This window comes from Jaculus jaculus, chromosome X, assembly GCF_020740685.1.
Source record: "Jaculus jaculus isolate mJacJac1 chromosome X, mJacJac1.mat.Y.cur, whole genome shotgun sequence".
Classification (NCBI taxonomy): Eukaryota; Metazoa; Chordata; class Mammalia; order Rodentia; family Dipodidae; genus Jaculus; species Jaculus jaculus.
The window spans coordinates 51,075,492-51,092,458 of record NC_059125.1 but is presented as its reverse complement, the minus strand read 5'-3'; the positions used below and the strand labels follow the sequence as shown (position 1 = coordinate 51,092,458).

The window sequence follows — 16,967 nt, the reverse complement described above, 5'->3', positions numbered from 1 at the left end:
TTAATATCTTGAGGAGGGATAATTTGAGGGGAGGGGGCGTGGCTCAGAAGCCCACGGAAACCTATAGGCGTGACTCAACCAAATTGCCCCTCGCCTATTTGCCTCCACCATTGAGGGTGTATCCTAGGTGCCCCCCTTCTTTGCATGAGGGCGGGCCAAATCCAGGTTCCTTATGCCTCGGGGAGTGGCTTAGGGCGGATCCTTGAATCTCCCCGTTGGGATTGGTTGCTTCACTCTGGGGGTGTGGCCCGGCAAGACCTGCATCCCTGGTGTGGTCACTTCCTGTGGAGTTTCCCCAACCCAGGGAGGAGGGGGAAGAGGACGAGGGGGAGGAGAGCGGTCGTCCGGGGTTAGGTTGGGGGGGTGTGTTGGTCCGTTCAGGGCGGGGGATGACTCACGGCCCATCCCATCTCCCCGACGCCGGCGCCCGCCCGCGCAGAGCTAGCTCCATGGCTTAGCGGAGGAGTCGGTGGCGAGCGGGGGGAGGGGGGCTCTTATTTTGTTAGGGGGACCGGGCCAAGGCCCGACCGGCCTGGCAGGGCTTGCCCGGGGCCGGGCGTCATGTCTCATGCGGCCGAGCCAGCTCGGGACGGCGTAGAGGCCGACGCGGAGGGCCCTCGAGCTGTGTTCGTGCTGTTGGAAGAGCACAAGCCGGCCGACACGGCCCAGCTGCTCAGGTGCGGGGCCGCCTGGGTCCGGGAGTGCCAACTGGGGGTTCTTGGAGGACTCTTCAGAGGAAAGTGGGAGCCCCAGACTGGGATTGGAGGCCCTGGGCCTAGGCTTGGAGGACGTCTGGGCGCGGGTCTTGTGTGTGGGGGGGTCGGTCTCAAGAATCCGTTGATGGCCTGTTTGGACTGAGGCGTAAAGGAGTCGTGAGAGTACATTGAGGTGGCTAGGGTCAAACATCGGGGACTATTTACTAGATTTAGAGGGACAAATTATGGACTATCCAGAAACTGGTATGAGTTATCTGAACTTGAGACACTGACTAGAGACTGGGTTTGGGGTCACTGAGGGGAACGAATTTGAGGGTACACTGTTAGGTGAGGCAGTGGTTTGAAGGAAATCAGGAGCGCTTTTTCCTTCAGTGTGGGTGAAAAGATCCTGGAGGACCGAGGTGCTATTCAGGAAGCTTAGTGACTCCCAGCGGTGGTTTCTGTGTTTGGAGACAACATGAATCTGGAGATAGGCCGTGAGTGCTGTGAATGAGCTAGAGAAGCGACCCACAGCAAGACTTGTCCAGAATAATTCTTTTACTGCTGCCCCTACCCGACCGGGGCAGGTTCTGGGGCTAGTGCAAAAGCCTTCTTCCTTCACCGAGTCAGTGCCTGAATGGGAGACTCCTGGCAGAATGGTTGAGGGGGATAAAGATATGGTTAATTTAACTGAGGCAAGGCTTCAAACCTTATTTGGGAATCCAGAGGAGGGTCTTGTTTCTGCTGCCACTCAGCCAGCCCTGCCCACTGCTTACCCACACACCCCCTCTTCCTTTTATTTCGCCCTCCCTGTCTGCCTCTCAGTTCCCGGGTGTAATCTTGAATCAGCCTGTAGAGCTGAGTGAGTACTGATTGCACCATCCCCTGCCTGGGTAGGTCCTCTGGTCTCCTCTCACCCTCTCACCTCCATCAGCCTGCTTTGCAGCTCCTGCCCTCCCTGTCCACACCCCTGCCCACCCAGTACCCATCTCTAAACTTCTGTGCAATGGGGGTGTGAGTATGAGACTGGGTTGCCTCCTTTGCTGTCTGGGATTGTGCTGAGCTCAGCGGCTCCCAGAGCTTCCTCTTCCCAACTTCCTGGGTGGTTTTCGAGCCCCATCTGAGGGTGAGGACAGGAAGGAAGACAAATTATTGGGGAGGGGAGAGAATTCTTGCCAAGTGAAGGCATTCACAAACTTTTCAGAATTCTAAATCTTTCTCTGAAATCAAAAGTGCATATTGCTTGGCGGGGAGGGGGAACGGAGTCCAGAACCTCATAAGCAAGCACTGTATCACTGAGATACACCCCTAGCAAGGATGCCTTTTCAGCCACGTGTGTGTTGCCTGGACACTAAGGTTCTTTGTACCTAGCCGGGAGGACTTTCTGCATATCACTTTCACCATCTTCTCATTCCTTATAACCTAGATCATCACAGCAGTGGGCACAATTGACAGAAAAGGATGTATATTACCTTTTTTTTTTTTCCAGTACTGGGGATGGAACTCCAGAGTCTCTCACATGCTCCACCCCAATCCCATTATTTTTTCCCATTTAGACTGGGTCTCACTGTGTATCCTAAGCTGATCTGAAACTCCATACTCTCTGCTTCCAAAGTTTTTTTTTTTTTAATTTGTTGTTTACTTTTTTTTTTTTTTTTTTTAGGTAGGCTCTCATGATTTTGTTCTTTCCAAAAACTAGAGAGCTTAGGTAGCTTCTTAAAACTCAAAGATAATATTTGCTGCCTAAGACAGATCATCCATTAAAATTCTCTTTTGAGCCGGGCATGGTGGCTCATGCCTTTAATCCCAGCACTCGGGAGGCAGAGGTAGGAAGATTGCTGTGAGTTCGAGGCCTCCCTGAGACTCCATAGTGAATTCCAGGTCAGCCTGGGCTAGAGTGAGACTACCTAGAAAAACAACAACAAAAAAATTCTCCTTTGGACATGCAGGCTGTAGAATGAGGGGGGCCTTTCCTATTTCCATTTGTATAGTTGGGTGTATTTTGGTGTTCCCCAACTCTTGCCTGGGACTGGGTAAAACTCCTTTGGAATGTGGTAGCTCCTTGTGAATCCGGGACCCTTTTCTCTTTGTGATGCATTCAATTTGTGTTACAATGGGCTGTTAGGCTGAGGGGTACCCTTGCTAGTATGTGTATTCATCCAGGGCTTCACTTTAAAGGCAAGGGGGAAGGCCTTAGGGGTGTGGGGGCTGGGAGAACTCTGCTAACCTAGGAGTGCTTTTACAAAGTGAATTGTTATTCCTGAAGGCTTCTGTTTCCCCTTAAACCCAGGTTGTGGCATGTGATTGTTTGAGTGAGGGGGTTGGGGATCCTGCCATGCATATTATTCTGGCTCTTAAGGGAGTAAGGGAAACACCGAATGGAGTAGGAGGACGGGAATGGGGCGGGGAGAAAGTGGAAGAATGTCATGGTAGTAGTACCAGCAGCGTGGCCTAGTATGTATTAGAGGGTGCCCTTGTTCTCAGGGGAAGGAAGAGCAGATAGAGCTCTTAAAATTTTGTCACTGGCCGGGCGTGGTGGTGCACGCCTTTAATCCCAGCACTTGGGAGGCAGAGGTAGGAGGATCGCCGAGAGTTCGAGGCCACCCTGAGACTCCATAGTGAATTCCAGGTCAGCCTGGGCTAGAGCGAGACCCTACCTCAAAAAAATTCAAAAAAAAAAATCAAAACAATTTTGTCACTGATCACACTGCACACCTTTAATCTCAGCACTTGGGAGGCAGAGATAGGAGGATTGCTGAGAGTAAGAGGCCACCCTGAGACTACATAGTGAATTCCAGGTCTGCCTGGGCTAGAGCAAGACCCTACTTCGGGGGGTGGGGGGAGAAAGTCACTGATCACTACCCCTTCCGCTTTCCTACCCTCAGCTTGAACTCTTTGCTTCCGGAATCCGGGATTGTTGCTGATATTGAGTTAGAAAACATCCTTGATCCTGACAGCTTCTACGAACTCAAAAGCCAACCTCTACCCCTACGCTCCAGGTAGGACTGGCCTGTCTGATTCTTATCCCTGTTTTCAAAACTCCTCTTCTAGCTTGATGGACAGATGTCCTCCATTTCCACCTAGCCTGTCCTCTTCCTTTTAGGAGTGTTTTCCTGATGCCAAAATTATGTCCCTGTAGGAAAGCTGGTGGGCCAGGTAGGAAGTCTGTGACCTGTCCTTCCCTACCTCCCCACCACACCTGCACACCCATTCAAACTCAAGTCTTCCCAAAGGCCTGGAGTTGTCGGAGATGGGGTGTGGCCTACTTAAACTCCTGCCCCTGAGCGGGTGGAGCCATGTTCACACAGGGAAAACCCACCTTCCCTCAGCTCTTGAAGAGCCCCCTGCTGGTTTATTGTTTCTCCTGGCTTGGAAGTTTAAATGTGCTGAGTCATGGGCCTGAGCTTTCAGAGAGGGGAGGGGACCTGGAAGAGGGGCAGGAAGAGAGGATTGTGAAATCTCGGGGATTTTCAAGACAGACTAGCTCCTGGCACCAAAGGCCTAGGCTGGGAGGAAAGGGGGTCTAGGGTTCCCCTATACCCTGATATCCACTGCCAGGAGACTCAGAAAGGATCTCTGTCCCCAAATTGGGCTTAGGAGCCTTCTGCATCCACATTCCACTGTCAGCCTCAATTCTGTTCCAGCTCAAATGTATTTATTTATTTGAGACAGACAGAGGCAGAGAGACAGACAGACAGAGACAGTGGGTGCACCAGGGCCTCCAGCCACTGCAAACAAATTCCAGATGTACTTGCCACTTTGTGCATCTGGCTTTACGGCGATACTGGGGAATCAAACCTGTTGTTAGGTTTTGCAGGCAAGTGCCTTAACCGCTGGGCCATCTCTCCAGCCCCCAGCTCACCTTTTAATAGGAAGAAACCCTCTTGTAGAACTCAGCAGTAGGCTGTCCATTTAGTATATGAACTAGCTCAAACTGAGGCTAAATTTCCCCACCAGGAATTGACCAGAATATGAGCTCTGAGTGCTGGTACTGGGTTTGTAATGCCAGTGTCTCCCACATCAGACTGTGACCCCTGAGGGCCACAGCCTGACCTGACTCCCATACACGTTGTGGCCTCTGAACACCAGAGAACAAGTCTAGTTCCTGTGTCTTCTTCTTCACAATCACCTGAGGGCTCGGGAAGAGACTTCTGCCTTACGTGTGGCCCCGTATTTCCCATTCCACAGCCTCCCAATATCACTGCAGGCCACACCAACCACCCCAGCTCCACTCTCTGCATCATCTTCTGCAGGGGGCTCCAGGACCCCTGCCATGTCATCATCATCTTCGTCTCGGGTCTTGCTGCGGCAGCAGCTCATGCGGGCCCAGGCACAGGAGCAAGAGAGGCGTGAGCGGCGGGAACAAGCTGCTGCTGCTCCTTTCCCCAGTCCTGCACCTGCCTCACCTGCCATCTCTGTGGTTGGCGTCTCCACTGGTGGCCATACATTGGGCCGTCCACCCCCTGCTCAGGTGCCCAGGGAGGTGCTCAAGGTAGGGTGACGTCTAGAGGCTCTAGGAGTCAGCCCCAGTGATTGGCAAGTGGTCCTAGGGGTTAAGGGGATGATTTGTAGTCCTAGTGGCACTATGTAAAATCCATGATAGAGGTTCTTTTTTTAATATATTTTATTTATTTGTTTGCAAGTAGAGAGAGAGATAGAAGAGAGACAGACAGAGTGAGTGTACCAAGGCCTCCAGCAGCTTGAAATAAACTCCAGATACACGCCACCTTGTGCATAGGGCTTTACGTGGGCACTGGGGAATCAAACCCAGGTCATTAGACTTTGCAGGCAAGTGTCTTAATAGCTGAACTATCTCTCCAGCCCCATGATAGAGTTTAAATTGCCTATTTTTAGCCAGGCATGGTAGCACATGCCTTTAAACCCAGCACTCAGGTGGCGGAGGTAGGTGGATCATCTTGAGTTCAAGGCCATCCTGAGACTGCATAGTGAATTCCAGGTCAACGTTGGTTAGGAAAACTGAAAAACAAAAAAAATCGCCTATTGTTGTAGACTTGTTAGGAGTTCTTTGGGCATTGGTGTCTCTAGGGATGTTGTAGTTCCTAGCAAGGTGTCAGAGACTTAATGGGGACCCTAGGGGACTATAAGAAGGTGATCTCTGAACTGAGAGATCAATCCTGGGTGGATCTTGCAGGTACTAAATCATTTCTTAGAAAAGGAATTTGGGTTCTTGTAGAGATACACTTTTTTTGTTTGGTTTTTCAAGGTAGGGTCTCACTCAAGCTCAGGCTGACCTGGAATTCCCTCTGTAGTTTCAGGGTGGCCTTGAACTCATGGCAATCCTCCTACCTCTGCCTCCCAAGTGCTAGGATTAAAGGTGTGCGCCACCACGCCCGGTGAGCTATACCAAGATTCTTGAAAGGTTCTTATATTTGGGGTCCAATTTGCCCACTTAAACCTAGAAATAGTAGAGGTAAAGGGTCAGGATGAGGCTTAGAGTCACACCCCTTAGCCTTATTCTACCTTCCGTCCCTCTCTTGTCTCATAGGTTCAGACCCACCTGGAGAACCCAACACGCTACCATCTGCAGCAGGCACGCCGGCAACAGGTGAAACAATACTTGTCTACTACACTTGGGCCCAAGCTGGCTTCCCAGGCCCTCACGCCACCACCTGGGCCTGCCAGTGCCCAGCCGCTTCCTGCCCCTGAGGCTGCCCATGCCACCGGCCCTACAGGGAGTGCACCTAACAGCCCCATGGCACTGCTCACCATCGGGTCCAGCTCAGAGAAGGAGGTAAGAGGCTATAGACAACCCTGTTATGCTCTCCTTCCAGTTTGTGTGTCCTTGTGTGCGTGTGTTGCTGGGGAAAGAACTCGAGGCCTTGCACATGCGATGCCAGCATTCTACCATTAAGCTCCTCCCCAGACTCCCCTACCAATTCTTCTAACCAGGTACAGTATTTACTTCTTCCCCCAGATTGATGATGTCATTGATGAGATCATCAGCCTGGAGTCCAGTTACAACGATGAGATGCTCAGCTATCTGCCTGGAGGCACTGCAGGGCTGCAGCTTCCCAGCACGGTGAGGCCCTGAGATGGGAGGTAGTCTGAAAATTATGGCATCCTTCTCTCATTAAAACTGCACTTACGTAGACTGTGTGTATATGCCAGATCTCTGCCATCCTTTGTACTAGAAAGAATGACGTCTACCACTGCTCTTGGGCCTTTTGTGAACTGCACAGAAAGGTGGCCCTGGAAGACATGGAGATATACATACATATCTATGGGGTGGGGAGTTCATAGAAAACCTAGATACTTGGGCTCTGCTCAGAGAAGAACCAAGAGGTGGGAATACCATAGCAGTTTTTGTGTCCCAAGGAATTCAAGTTATTGAAGCATACACAGACTTTGTAGTGGTTGGAATGTACCTAGTCTTTTGCAGTGAACTGAATGAAGAGTCCGGGTCCTTGGTGAGTACATACACATTTTCTAGAGCAAGGAATGTACCTTGATTCCATTCTGATTTTGGAACATTTCAAGAATCTCATCATTTGCCCTGGCCTATAGCCAGTAGTTTCAGTTATTTTTCCACTTTAAGAAGGTAGGGCCCTGTATAAAAACTGTACCAATTTGGGGCTGGGCATGTAGCTGAGTGGCAGAGTGCTGGCCTAGAATGCATGTGGCTCTGGGTTCTATTCCCAGCAGTACGCACACACACAAAGTACCACCTTAGCAGAACATCTTGCTGATTTGGACACAGCTAGAGTCTGTGATCTCATGTGAGACAGATCTGGTATATTAGAGGGGCTTTTAAGACATGGCAACTCATCAAGAGGTAGGACCTGGGCGCAATTTTGTATTAGTGTGTTGCACCAGAATAGAACCAGAATAATGTGAGGGAGAGAAAAAAATGAGGCTAATCTAAGTGAAGTACTAGTTATGGAGTAATTAGACAAATTCTGATAGACCAGAATGTGTGGGATGACAGTAGAGTCAGGACGTTAGTGAATGGCCAGCAACAGATCATGATTGGCAAGGTAGTACAACTTAAAGTCACAGCAGAAGGCTAGAGATTAAGTTGAAACTCTCCAGAAGGTCAGATTTTAAATGGTAATGTTGCCATGACAACATTTCAAGGTCGTGAGGTTGGGTTGGAGTGTTCTAAGAATGTTGGATTAAACTGTTACTCTGAAAGTAGCTAATATCCTGGAATGTCACATCAGAGCTGACAAAGACAGAGACTGTCAAAGATTTTCCTGTGCTATGTTTTTCTCTGCGTCAGCCTTAGGATTTGGGAGTCTTCAGAGGCCACCAAGGGATTTGAAGGATTGGGTGGGATGGTAGGCATGCCTGAAGTCTCTATAAGGCAGGGATGGTTCACTTTGTTCCCACCCCCACCCCACCCCACCCCATCTCACCCCACCCCACCCCACCTCACCTCCCCGCTCACAAAACAAAAAAAACATTGACTTGAAGGAGAAGAGTCTCCTGGAATCATCCAGTCCTTACATTAGATGGCCCAGTCTTTAGAGTATGCTCTGTTCAGGAGCCAGGGTCTAAGGAGTCTCTCCTGTGTCTTCACTGCCCACAGCTGCCTGTCTCTGGAAATTTGCTTGATGTATACAACAATCAGGGAGTGGCCACCCCAGCCATCACTGTCAGCAACTCCTGTCCAGCTGAGCTGCCCAACATCAAGCGGGAGATCTCTGGTAAGTGCCAGGGTCTTGGCCCTGTGCCCCATCCTGTCCCATTACTCCCACCAAGTATGGAGCTAGGCCTGATTCTTAGAGAAGGAGTTTTGGGCACTAAAGAAATTTGTTGAGGCAGGGGCTAGGAGTGGAGGTCACTGTTAGAGCACCTACTTAGCATGTGTAAGACCCTGGATTCCATTACTGGCACTGCAAAGAAATAAACTGGGCCTGTCCCCTGCCTTTTTTCCATATAGCTCATGATCCTTCATTTACCCTACCTGTCAGTTCCTCCTTTGGTTCTAACAGTTGTCCTGTGTCATTATGACTTTGTGAAAAAATTCAAAAAGACACTTTAACAAACAGTCAGCAGATATGATAGCTCACACCTATAATCCCAACACTTAGAAGACCAAGGCAAGTAGATTGCAAATTTGAGGCCAAGTCTGGTCTACATAGTCAGACCTTGTCTCAAAAAAAGTCAATTCAAGCTGGGCATGGTGGCACATGCCTTTATTCCCAGCACCCAGGAGGTGGAGGTAGGAGGATTGTCATGAGTTCAAGGCCACCCTGAGACTACATAGTGAATTCCAGGTCAGCCTGAGCTAGAGTGAAACCCTACCTCAAAAAAAAAAAAAATGTCCCTTCAAGTCTGGCTTTATTGCAAGAACCTATAGGTGGCAGCTAATGGAGAGGCTGAGGCTTGAGTTTAGGAGCTTGAGACCAACCAGCCTGTACAACATAGCAAGACCCCATCCTTAAAAAAAGAGCTCCACCCATCAGCTATCACCTCTACATCTGCATGCACTTCCTTTTCTCATATCCAGAGGCCCTGACTAGCCACCTAAACTTTCTTCCAGAAACCGAGGCAAAGGCTCTTTTGAAGGAACGACAGAAGAAGGACAATCATAACCTGAGTAAGCCTGAGAACAGGTGCACTTGTTCACATGCTGCCAAGCTGGGGATTCCTAGCCTCCTTCCATGGGGAGCCCCTCCCTACATCAGCCGCCCAGCACCCCATTCCCTTTCTCCCTTCCTTCACTCATTCTTCATTCATTGATGCCTCTTTCCTACTTTTCTTTCTCTCCCCATCTCTTGAAAGTTGAACGGCGCAGGCGATTCAACATTAATGATAGAATCAAGGAGCTTGGAACCCTCATCCCCAAGTCCAATGATCCGTGAGTCTGAGCTGGGGACCCCAGGCCAATGGGAGATGGAGCAAGCACCCCAGATCAAAAATGTTGTTCCATGATGGGCCTGTCCTGGAATCTTGCCTAGGAAACGGTTTTCTGAGCTAGACATAGTGGCTCACACCTGTATTGCCAACAATGGAGAAGTTCTGTCAGGATTATAATGAATTCCAGGCCAGCCTGGGCTACATAGTGAGGTTCAGGGTAGCCAAGACTACAGAGTGAAATCCTATCTTTAAAAAAAAAAAAAAAAGAGAGAGAGAGAGAGCCGGGCTTGGTGTCGCATGCCTTTAATCCCAGCACTTGGGAGGCAGAGGCAGGAGGATTACCATGAGTTCAAGGCCACCCTGAGACTCCATAGTGAATTCCATGTCAGCCTAGGCTGAAGTGAGACCCTACCTAAAAAATAAAATAAAATAAAAGAGCCAGGCGTGGTGGTGCACATCTTTAGTCCCAGCACTAGGGAGGCAGAGGTAGTAGAATCACTGTGAGTTCAAGGCCACTCTGAGACTACATAGTGAATTCCAGGTCCGCCGTGGCTAGAGCAAGATACTACCTCAATAAATAAATAAATTAATTAATTAATTTAAAAAAAAACAGCATGGTGGCACACGCCTTTCATCCCTGCACTCAGAGACAGAGGTAGGAGGATTGCCAAGAGTTCAAAGCCACCCCAAGACTACATAATGAATTCCAGCTCAGCTTGGGCTAGAGCAAGACCTTACCTTGAAAAAAACAAACAAGCAAAAAAATAAATAAAAGAGCCAGGCCTGTCAAGTACATACCTTAAATCTGAACATTCAATGCTGAGGAGGCTGAGGTAGGAAGATCCCAGTAAGTTCAAGGCCAGCTTGGAGCTAGGAGTGAGTTCCAGGTCAACCTGGGTGAGAGTGAGACCCTAAATCAAAAAAGCAAAACAAAAACCTGCCGGCCATGGTGGCACACACCTTTAATCCCAGCACTTGGGAGGCAGAGGTAGGAGAATTGTCATGAGTTCAAGGCTACCCTGAGACTACACAGTGAATTCCAGGTCAGCCTGGGCTAGAGTGAGACCCTACCTTGAAAAACCAAAAAAAAAAAAAAAAAAAAAAAAAAAAACGACGACATAAAGGAATTCTCTGGTCTTTCTAAAGGCAGAGCTAGCTGGGTTGTAGGTTGTAGATGTTGTTATGGTTTGTGTCATCTCTTACTGTAGGACATATGCACTGAGTATTCATTTCTTTATAGATTTATTGGGCTTCTGCTCTTTGTCAAGTGTTATGCTAGTCTCTGAGGGTACCAGTGGGAACAAAGAGACAAAGATCCTTCATCTCATGGAACTGATACTTCAATGAGAACAGACAGTTAAGAAAAATAAGTAGCTGGGTGTGGTGGCGTTTAATCCCAGCACTCGGGAGGCAGAGGTAGAAGGATCACCATGGGTTCAAGGCTACCCTGAGACTATATAATGAACTTGAAAAACCAAAAGTAAATTAAAAGAAAAAAAAACAAACAAACAGAAGGGCTGGGCACGGTGGTGCACACCTTTAATCCCAGGCAGAGGTAGGAGTATCACTGTTGAGATCGAGACTAGCCTGGGACTACAGAGTGAATTTAGGCCAGGTTAGCCTGGCCTAAAATAAGACCCTACCTTAAAGAAAAAATAATAATAAAAATAAAATAAAACGGAAATTGTGTATGGTGCCACATGCCTATAATCTCATCCAAGGGGTTTAGGCAGGATGGTCTAGACTTTGAGGCCAGTCTGGGCTACATAGTGAGATATAGCAAAAAAGAACAGAAGGAAGATGGAAGAAATGTTGAGGATGGTGACAGTTGCAGCAAGGAGGGTAGAAGTGAGAAGACTTAGCAAGAAAACATTTGAACAAAGAGCCTAAAGATGAGCTGGGCATGGTGGCATATTCTTTAATCCTAGCATTTAGGATTAAAGACATGCAAATTTGAGGCCACCCTGAGACTACATAGGGAATTCCAGGTCAGCCCCTACCTCAAAAAATAAAACCTAAAACAAAAGAACTGGAGAGACAGCTTAGTGGTTAAGATACTTTGCTGCAAAGCATAAGGACCCAGGTTTGATTCCTTAGAACCCAGGTAAGCCAGATGCACAAGGTGGCACATTGCATCTGGAGTTCATTTGTGGTGACTAGGAAGCCCTGGTGTGCTCATTCTGTCTCACTGTCTGCCCCCCTCTTCTCTCTCAGATAAAAGTAAATAAAATATTTTAAAAATATATAAAAGAGCCTAAAGATGGAGCTGTATATGCAGCTCAGCAGTGAGTACATGCATATCATGTGCAAGGCCCCAGGGATCCCCAACACTGAATGTGAGACAGAGACAGTGATAGAGACAGGCAGACACACCCTCAGGAGGTCAGGCTGGGAGCCAGATGGTTGTCTGGGAAAAATATTCTGGATAACAGGGTGTAGCCAGGATACCAGCCCTGAGATGACGGTGGTTTTCCGTTCTCTAGAAGCACGGAGAAACTCACCTTGGCTGTAGGGAGATGAAGAGCAAGCAGGGGTCAAGTCACAAGACCGTTTCCAGGTTTCAGGGTATAATGACCATGGAAAGGTTGCAAGCATATCTTCTTTGTACACATTCCATACTTTTGTTTTTTGACATAGGGTCTCACTGTAGCCCCAGGCTGACCTGGAACTCACTCTGTAGTTGCAGGTTGGCCAGGAACGCCTGGTGATCCTCCTACCTCTGCCTCCCTAGTGCTGGGGTTAAAGGCGTGCACCACCATGCCCAGTCATTCTATACTCTTGATGTACCACCACCTCAAGTTCCTGGCATATGGTCAGGTGTTCCATCTACCTGGTACAATCCCACCCCTATAGCTCCTTAGAGACTCTATATGCACCACTTCTTCCCCTTGGGCCCCCACAGGGAGATGCGCTGGAACAAAGGCACCATCCTAAAGGCCTCTGTGGATTACATCCGCAAGTTACAGAAGGAACAGCAGCGCTCCAAAGATCTGGAGAGCCGGCAGCGATCCCTGGAGCAAGCAAACCGCAGCCTCCAGCTCCGAATTCAGGTCTGGAAGGAGGAGGCAGTGGCAAGGCTGACAACATGCTTTCTGCAGGTGGAGGCAGGGGAAGCATAGGCCAGTTTCCCCTCTTGGCATACTCAAAGGATCCTCAGGCATTCCAGCTCACAAGATGATGATGATTAGGAATTATCACACCATTAATGAAAATAGTAATGAATATTTACTAATGTGTATAGCATTTATCTTATCCATGTACTTCTTTTGTTCATTTTTTATTTATCTATTTGAGAGCGACAGACACGGAGAGAAAGACAGAGGGAGAGAGAGAGAATGGGCGCACCAGGGCTTCCAGCCTGTGCAAACGAACTCCAGACGCATGCGCCCCCTTATGCATCTGGCTAATGTGGGCCCTGGGGAACCAAGCCTCAAACCAGGGTTCATAGGCTTCACAGGAGAGCACTTAACCGCTAAGCCGTCTCTCCAGCCCTTATCCATGTACTTTTAACAAATCTTATGCCCATCAACTCAGTCCTCACAATACCATGTGGGAACCCCACCACTAAACCATTTTACAGACTGGGCCTCTGAGGCTCTGAGACTTTAAGCTATTGGCATCAGGTTTCACAACTAGTAAGTGGCAAAGGCTGAACTGGAACCCAAGCAGTCAGCCATTTTAATGGATACATGCCTTTGCGGGATTTTGAACCCCATCTTATTCTGTACTCAACCCATATCTTTTTTTGGCAGGAGCTAGAACTGCAAGCCCAGATCCATGGTCTACCAGTACCTCCCACCCCAGGGTTGCTCTCCCTGGCCACAACTTCAGCCTCTGACAGCCTCAAACCCGAGCAGCTGGACGTTGAGGAGGAAGGCAGGCCAAGCACTGCACCATTTCATGCAGCAGGGGGACCCGCTCACAATGATCCCTTTCATCAGCCCCCAGCACCACCCTCGGATGCCCTTCTGGACCTGCACTTTCCCAGCGACCATCTGGGGGACCTGGGGGACCCCTTCCACCTGGGGCTGGAGGACATTCTGATGGAGGAGGAAGGGGTGGTGGGAGGACTCTCTGGGGGTGCCATATCCCCACTGCGGGCTACCTCTGACCCCCTGCTCTCTTCAGTATCCCCGGCTGTATCCAAGGCCAGCAGCCGACGCAGCAGCTTCAGCATGGAGGAAGAGTCCTGATCAGGCCTCCCCCCTTCCCTGGGACTAACCCACTCAGGGAAGGAGAACAAGCCAGGATGAGGCCCTGCCTTTTCCCCCACCCTCCCATGAGACTGCCCTGCCCAGGAATTTTGGGGGAAGAGGAGATGCAATCAGGCACCACCTCTGTAATAGGCAAGGAGGAGGAATCAGGTGAGGCCCCACCCCTTCTTCAAAGGAACAGCCCAATGCAGGTATTTTAGAGGAAGGCAGAAGGCTATGAGATCTCAAGTCTATGCTAACTCACAGGAGCCCCTGAAGATCATCATCACAGCCTTACTCCCAGCCCCCAAGGACTTTCCTAAGAAGTTGTCCTAAGAACAGGATTTATCATGATGTTGCTCCATTCCTAGTCTGAGACTTACCAGTCTAGCCTCTCCTGGTACTGGGAAAAGAGTACAAATGGTGGTCCCATCCTTGGGGGTTTAAGCCCTGCCCCTTCCCCATGAACAATACTCTGTTTTACCAGCGACAGAAGTAATGATATGATCCAATCCCTTGCCCTGAGAACCACCCCTTCCCTATAGGAAGAGGCAAACACTGGTATTTCAGGTGTGGACGAATTCGTAGGATCTGGCCCCGCCCCTGGCCCTTAGCAGCTTCCCATGTAAGCATTCCACTCCACTCAGCAGGGAAGAGCAGTCCTTAATCTCCCCGCCTTAACCTGGGACCAACCTGAATTGACCAAGGAGGACTGAGCTGACATTGTTCTTGGGCTGGGGACAGATCTTCATATGTTGTGTGTTGAGTTTCCATACCTAGATCTGGAGTGAGATTTAGGCCCCTAATTTTCTTACTTGAAAGCAATTTTCGGAACTGATAGGGATGAATGGGAACTCAGTCTAGGTGTCCAAAACTACTATGATACTTTTCTCCGAGTTGTGGAATGATGAAGGAAGGGGTCGTCCAGGCTGTTTCTCAGCCCAGGGGGAAAAAAAATAGAACCTGTCTCAGTATCACCTACAATGCAGGGGCTTAGAGGAAGGGTGGCAAAAACATATTGTATGCCCTTATTTGTTTATGTGATTTTTTTATTGACCCTCCTACTCAGAAACTAGGTCACCTCAACTTCTGGCTCCCTCCATTTGGAGGATTCTCCCTATTTCAGAGTTGTAAGATACACTCCCCACCCATTTCCACCTCTCCTGCCACTTACACCCAAAGTCTTCAGCTTTGGATTGTTGGGGCCCGGCCCCAAGGTGGGTGTACTGAGCGGTCTGTAGGTTTGTGATTAAAATAAATGCTAGGCGTGTTTGATGCGCTTTTAACTTTGGCAAAAAGTCTCCTTGTGTTTGTTTGTTTGTTTTGGAGGTAGGGTCTCTTGTCCAGGCTTACCTGAAACTTACTTTGTAGTCTCAGGGTAGCCTTGAACTCACAGTATCCTCCTACCTCTGCCTCCTGAATGCTGAGATAAAAGGCATGTGCCACCTTGCTTGTTTTTTGTTTGTTTGTTTTTGTTTTGTTTTGAGGTAGGGTCTCACTCCAGCACAGGCTGACCTGGAATTCATTCTGTATTCTCAGGCTGGCCTCAAACTCACAGTGATCTTCCTACCTCTGCCTCCCAAATACTGGGATTAAAGGTATGTGACACCACGCCCGGCTTGTGTTTTTTTGTTTTTGTTTTGTTTTATTTTTCGAGGTAGGGTTTCACTCTAGCCCGGGCTGACCTGGATGGCCTTGAACTCACAGCGATCCTCCTGCCTCTGCTTCCCGAGTGCTGGGATTAAAGGTGTGTGCCGCCACTCCCGGCCTTCTGTTTTTGTTTTTTGAGGTAGGGTCTCACTGTAGTGCAGGCTGACCTGGAATACACTATGTAGTCTCAGGGTGGCCTTGAACTCACAGTGACCCTCCTACCTCTGCCTTCCAAGTGCTGAGATTAAAGGCATATAATGTTTTTTTTTTCCTTTATTTTATTTGAGAGAGAGAGAGAAGAAGATAGAATGGGTACGCTAGGGCCTCCAGCCACCACAGATGAACTCCAAATGCATTTGCCACCATGTGCATCTGGCTTACATGGGTCCTGGGTAATTGAACCTGGGTCCTTTGGCTTTGCAGGCAAATGCCTTAACCACTAAGCTATCTGTCCAGCCCTTAATTTTTTTAAAAATTTATTTATAAGAGAGAGGAGCCAGGCGTGGTGACACATACTTTTAATCCCAGCACTTGGGAGGCAGAGGTAGGAGGATTGCTGTGAGTTCAAGGCCACCCTGAGACTCCATAGTGAATTCCAGGTCAGCCGCGGCCAGAGTGAGACCCTACCTCGAAAAACCAAAGCAAGAAAAAAAGGGCTGGAGAGATAGCTTAGCGGTTAAGGCATTTGCCTGTGGAGTCAAAGGACCCAGGTTTGATTCCCTAGGACCCACATAAGCCAGATTCACAAGGTGGCACATGCGTCTGGAGTTTGTTTACTGTGGCTGAAGACCCTGGTGTTGCAGTCAGGTTTGCAGTGCTGGTAGAAATCACCCTACCAAGAGCAGCTTGTGGGAAAAAAAAAAGAGGTTTACTTTGGCTTACAGACTTGAGGGGAAGCTCCATGATGGCAGGGAAAAGAATGGCATGAGCAGAGGGTGGACATCACCCCCTGGCCAACATAAGGTGGACAATAGCAACTGGAGAGTGTGCCAAACACTGGCATGGGGAAACTGGCTATAATACCAATAAACTGGCCCCCAACAATACACTGCCTCCAGGAGGTGTTAATTCACAAATCTCCATCAGCTGGGAACCTAGCAGCCAGAACATCTTAAGTTTGTGGGGAACACCTGAATCAAACCACCACACTCATTCTCTATCTGCCTCTTTCTCTCTCTCTCTGAAATAAAATAAATAAAAATTTAAAAAATATCACCAGGCTTGGTAGTGCATACCTTTAATCCTAGCACTAGGGAGGCAGAGGTAGGAGGATTGCTGTGAGTTTGAGGCCAGTTTGAGACTGCAGAGTGACTTCTAGGTCAGCCTGAGCTACTGTGACACCCTACCTTGAAAAACCAAAAAAAAAGCAAAAAAGGAGTGCTAATAACTAATGTACAAAGAACACTTAAATAAAAGTGAAGAGCCGGGCGTGGTGGTGCACACCTTTTTAATCCCAGCACTGTGGGAGGCAGAGGGAGGATCGCCATGAGTTCGAGGGCAACCTGAGACTGCATAATTCTAGGTCAGCCTGGACCAGAGTGAGACCCTATCTCGAAAAAAAAAAAAAAAGTGAAGAGGGGCCCAGTGTGGTGGCACATGCCTTTAG

General features: G+C 48.9%; 1 protein-coding gene across 3 annotated transcripts; it reads left to right on the top strand.

The window, feature by feature from the left end:
- The first annotated feature begins 447 nt into the window (after nt 1–447).
- Tfe3 (transcription factor binding to IGHM enhancer 3) lies at nt 448–15,009 on the top strand. Of its 3 annotated transcripts, none has more exons than XM_045140745.1 (10): nt 448–677; nt 3,581–3,694; nt 4,884–5,166; nt 6,202–6,447; nt 6,631–6,735; nt 8,245–8,362; nt 9,202–9,258; nt 9,444–9,519; nt 12,421–12,568; nt 13,271–15,009. In XM_045140745.1, the coding sequence occupies exons 1-10, from the start codon at nt 562–564 to the stop codon at nt 13,709–13,711; spliced, it is 1,704 nt and encodes a 567-aa protein (XP_044996680.1). In that variant the 5' UTR covers nt 448–561; the 3' UTR covers nt 13,712–15,009. The 3 variants fall into 3 exon arrangements, with proteins under 3 accessions (XP_044996680.1, XP_004670137.1, XP_004670141.1); XM_004670080.2 differs by having other exon boundaries at nt 452–677; nt 4,884–5,187; XM_004670084.2 differs by having other exon boundaries at nt 653–677; nt 4,949–5,187.
- The last annotated feature ends 1,958 nt before the right edge of the window (nt 15,010–16,967 follow it).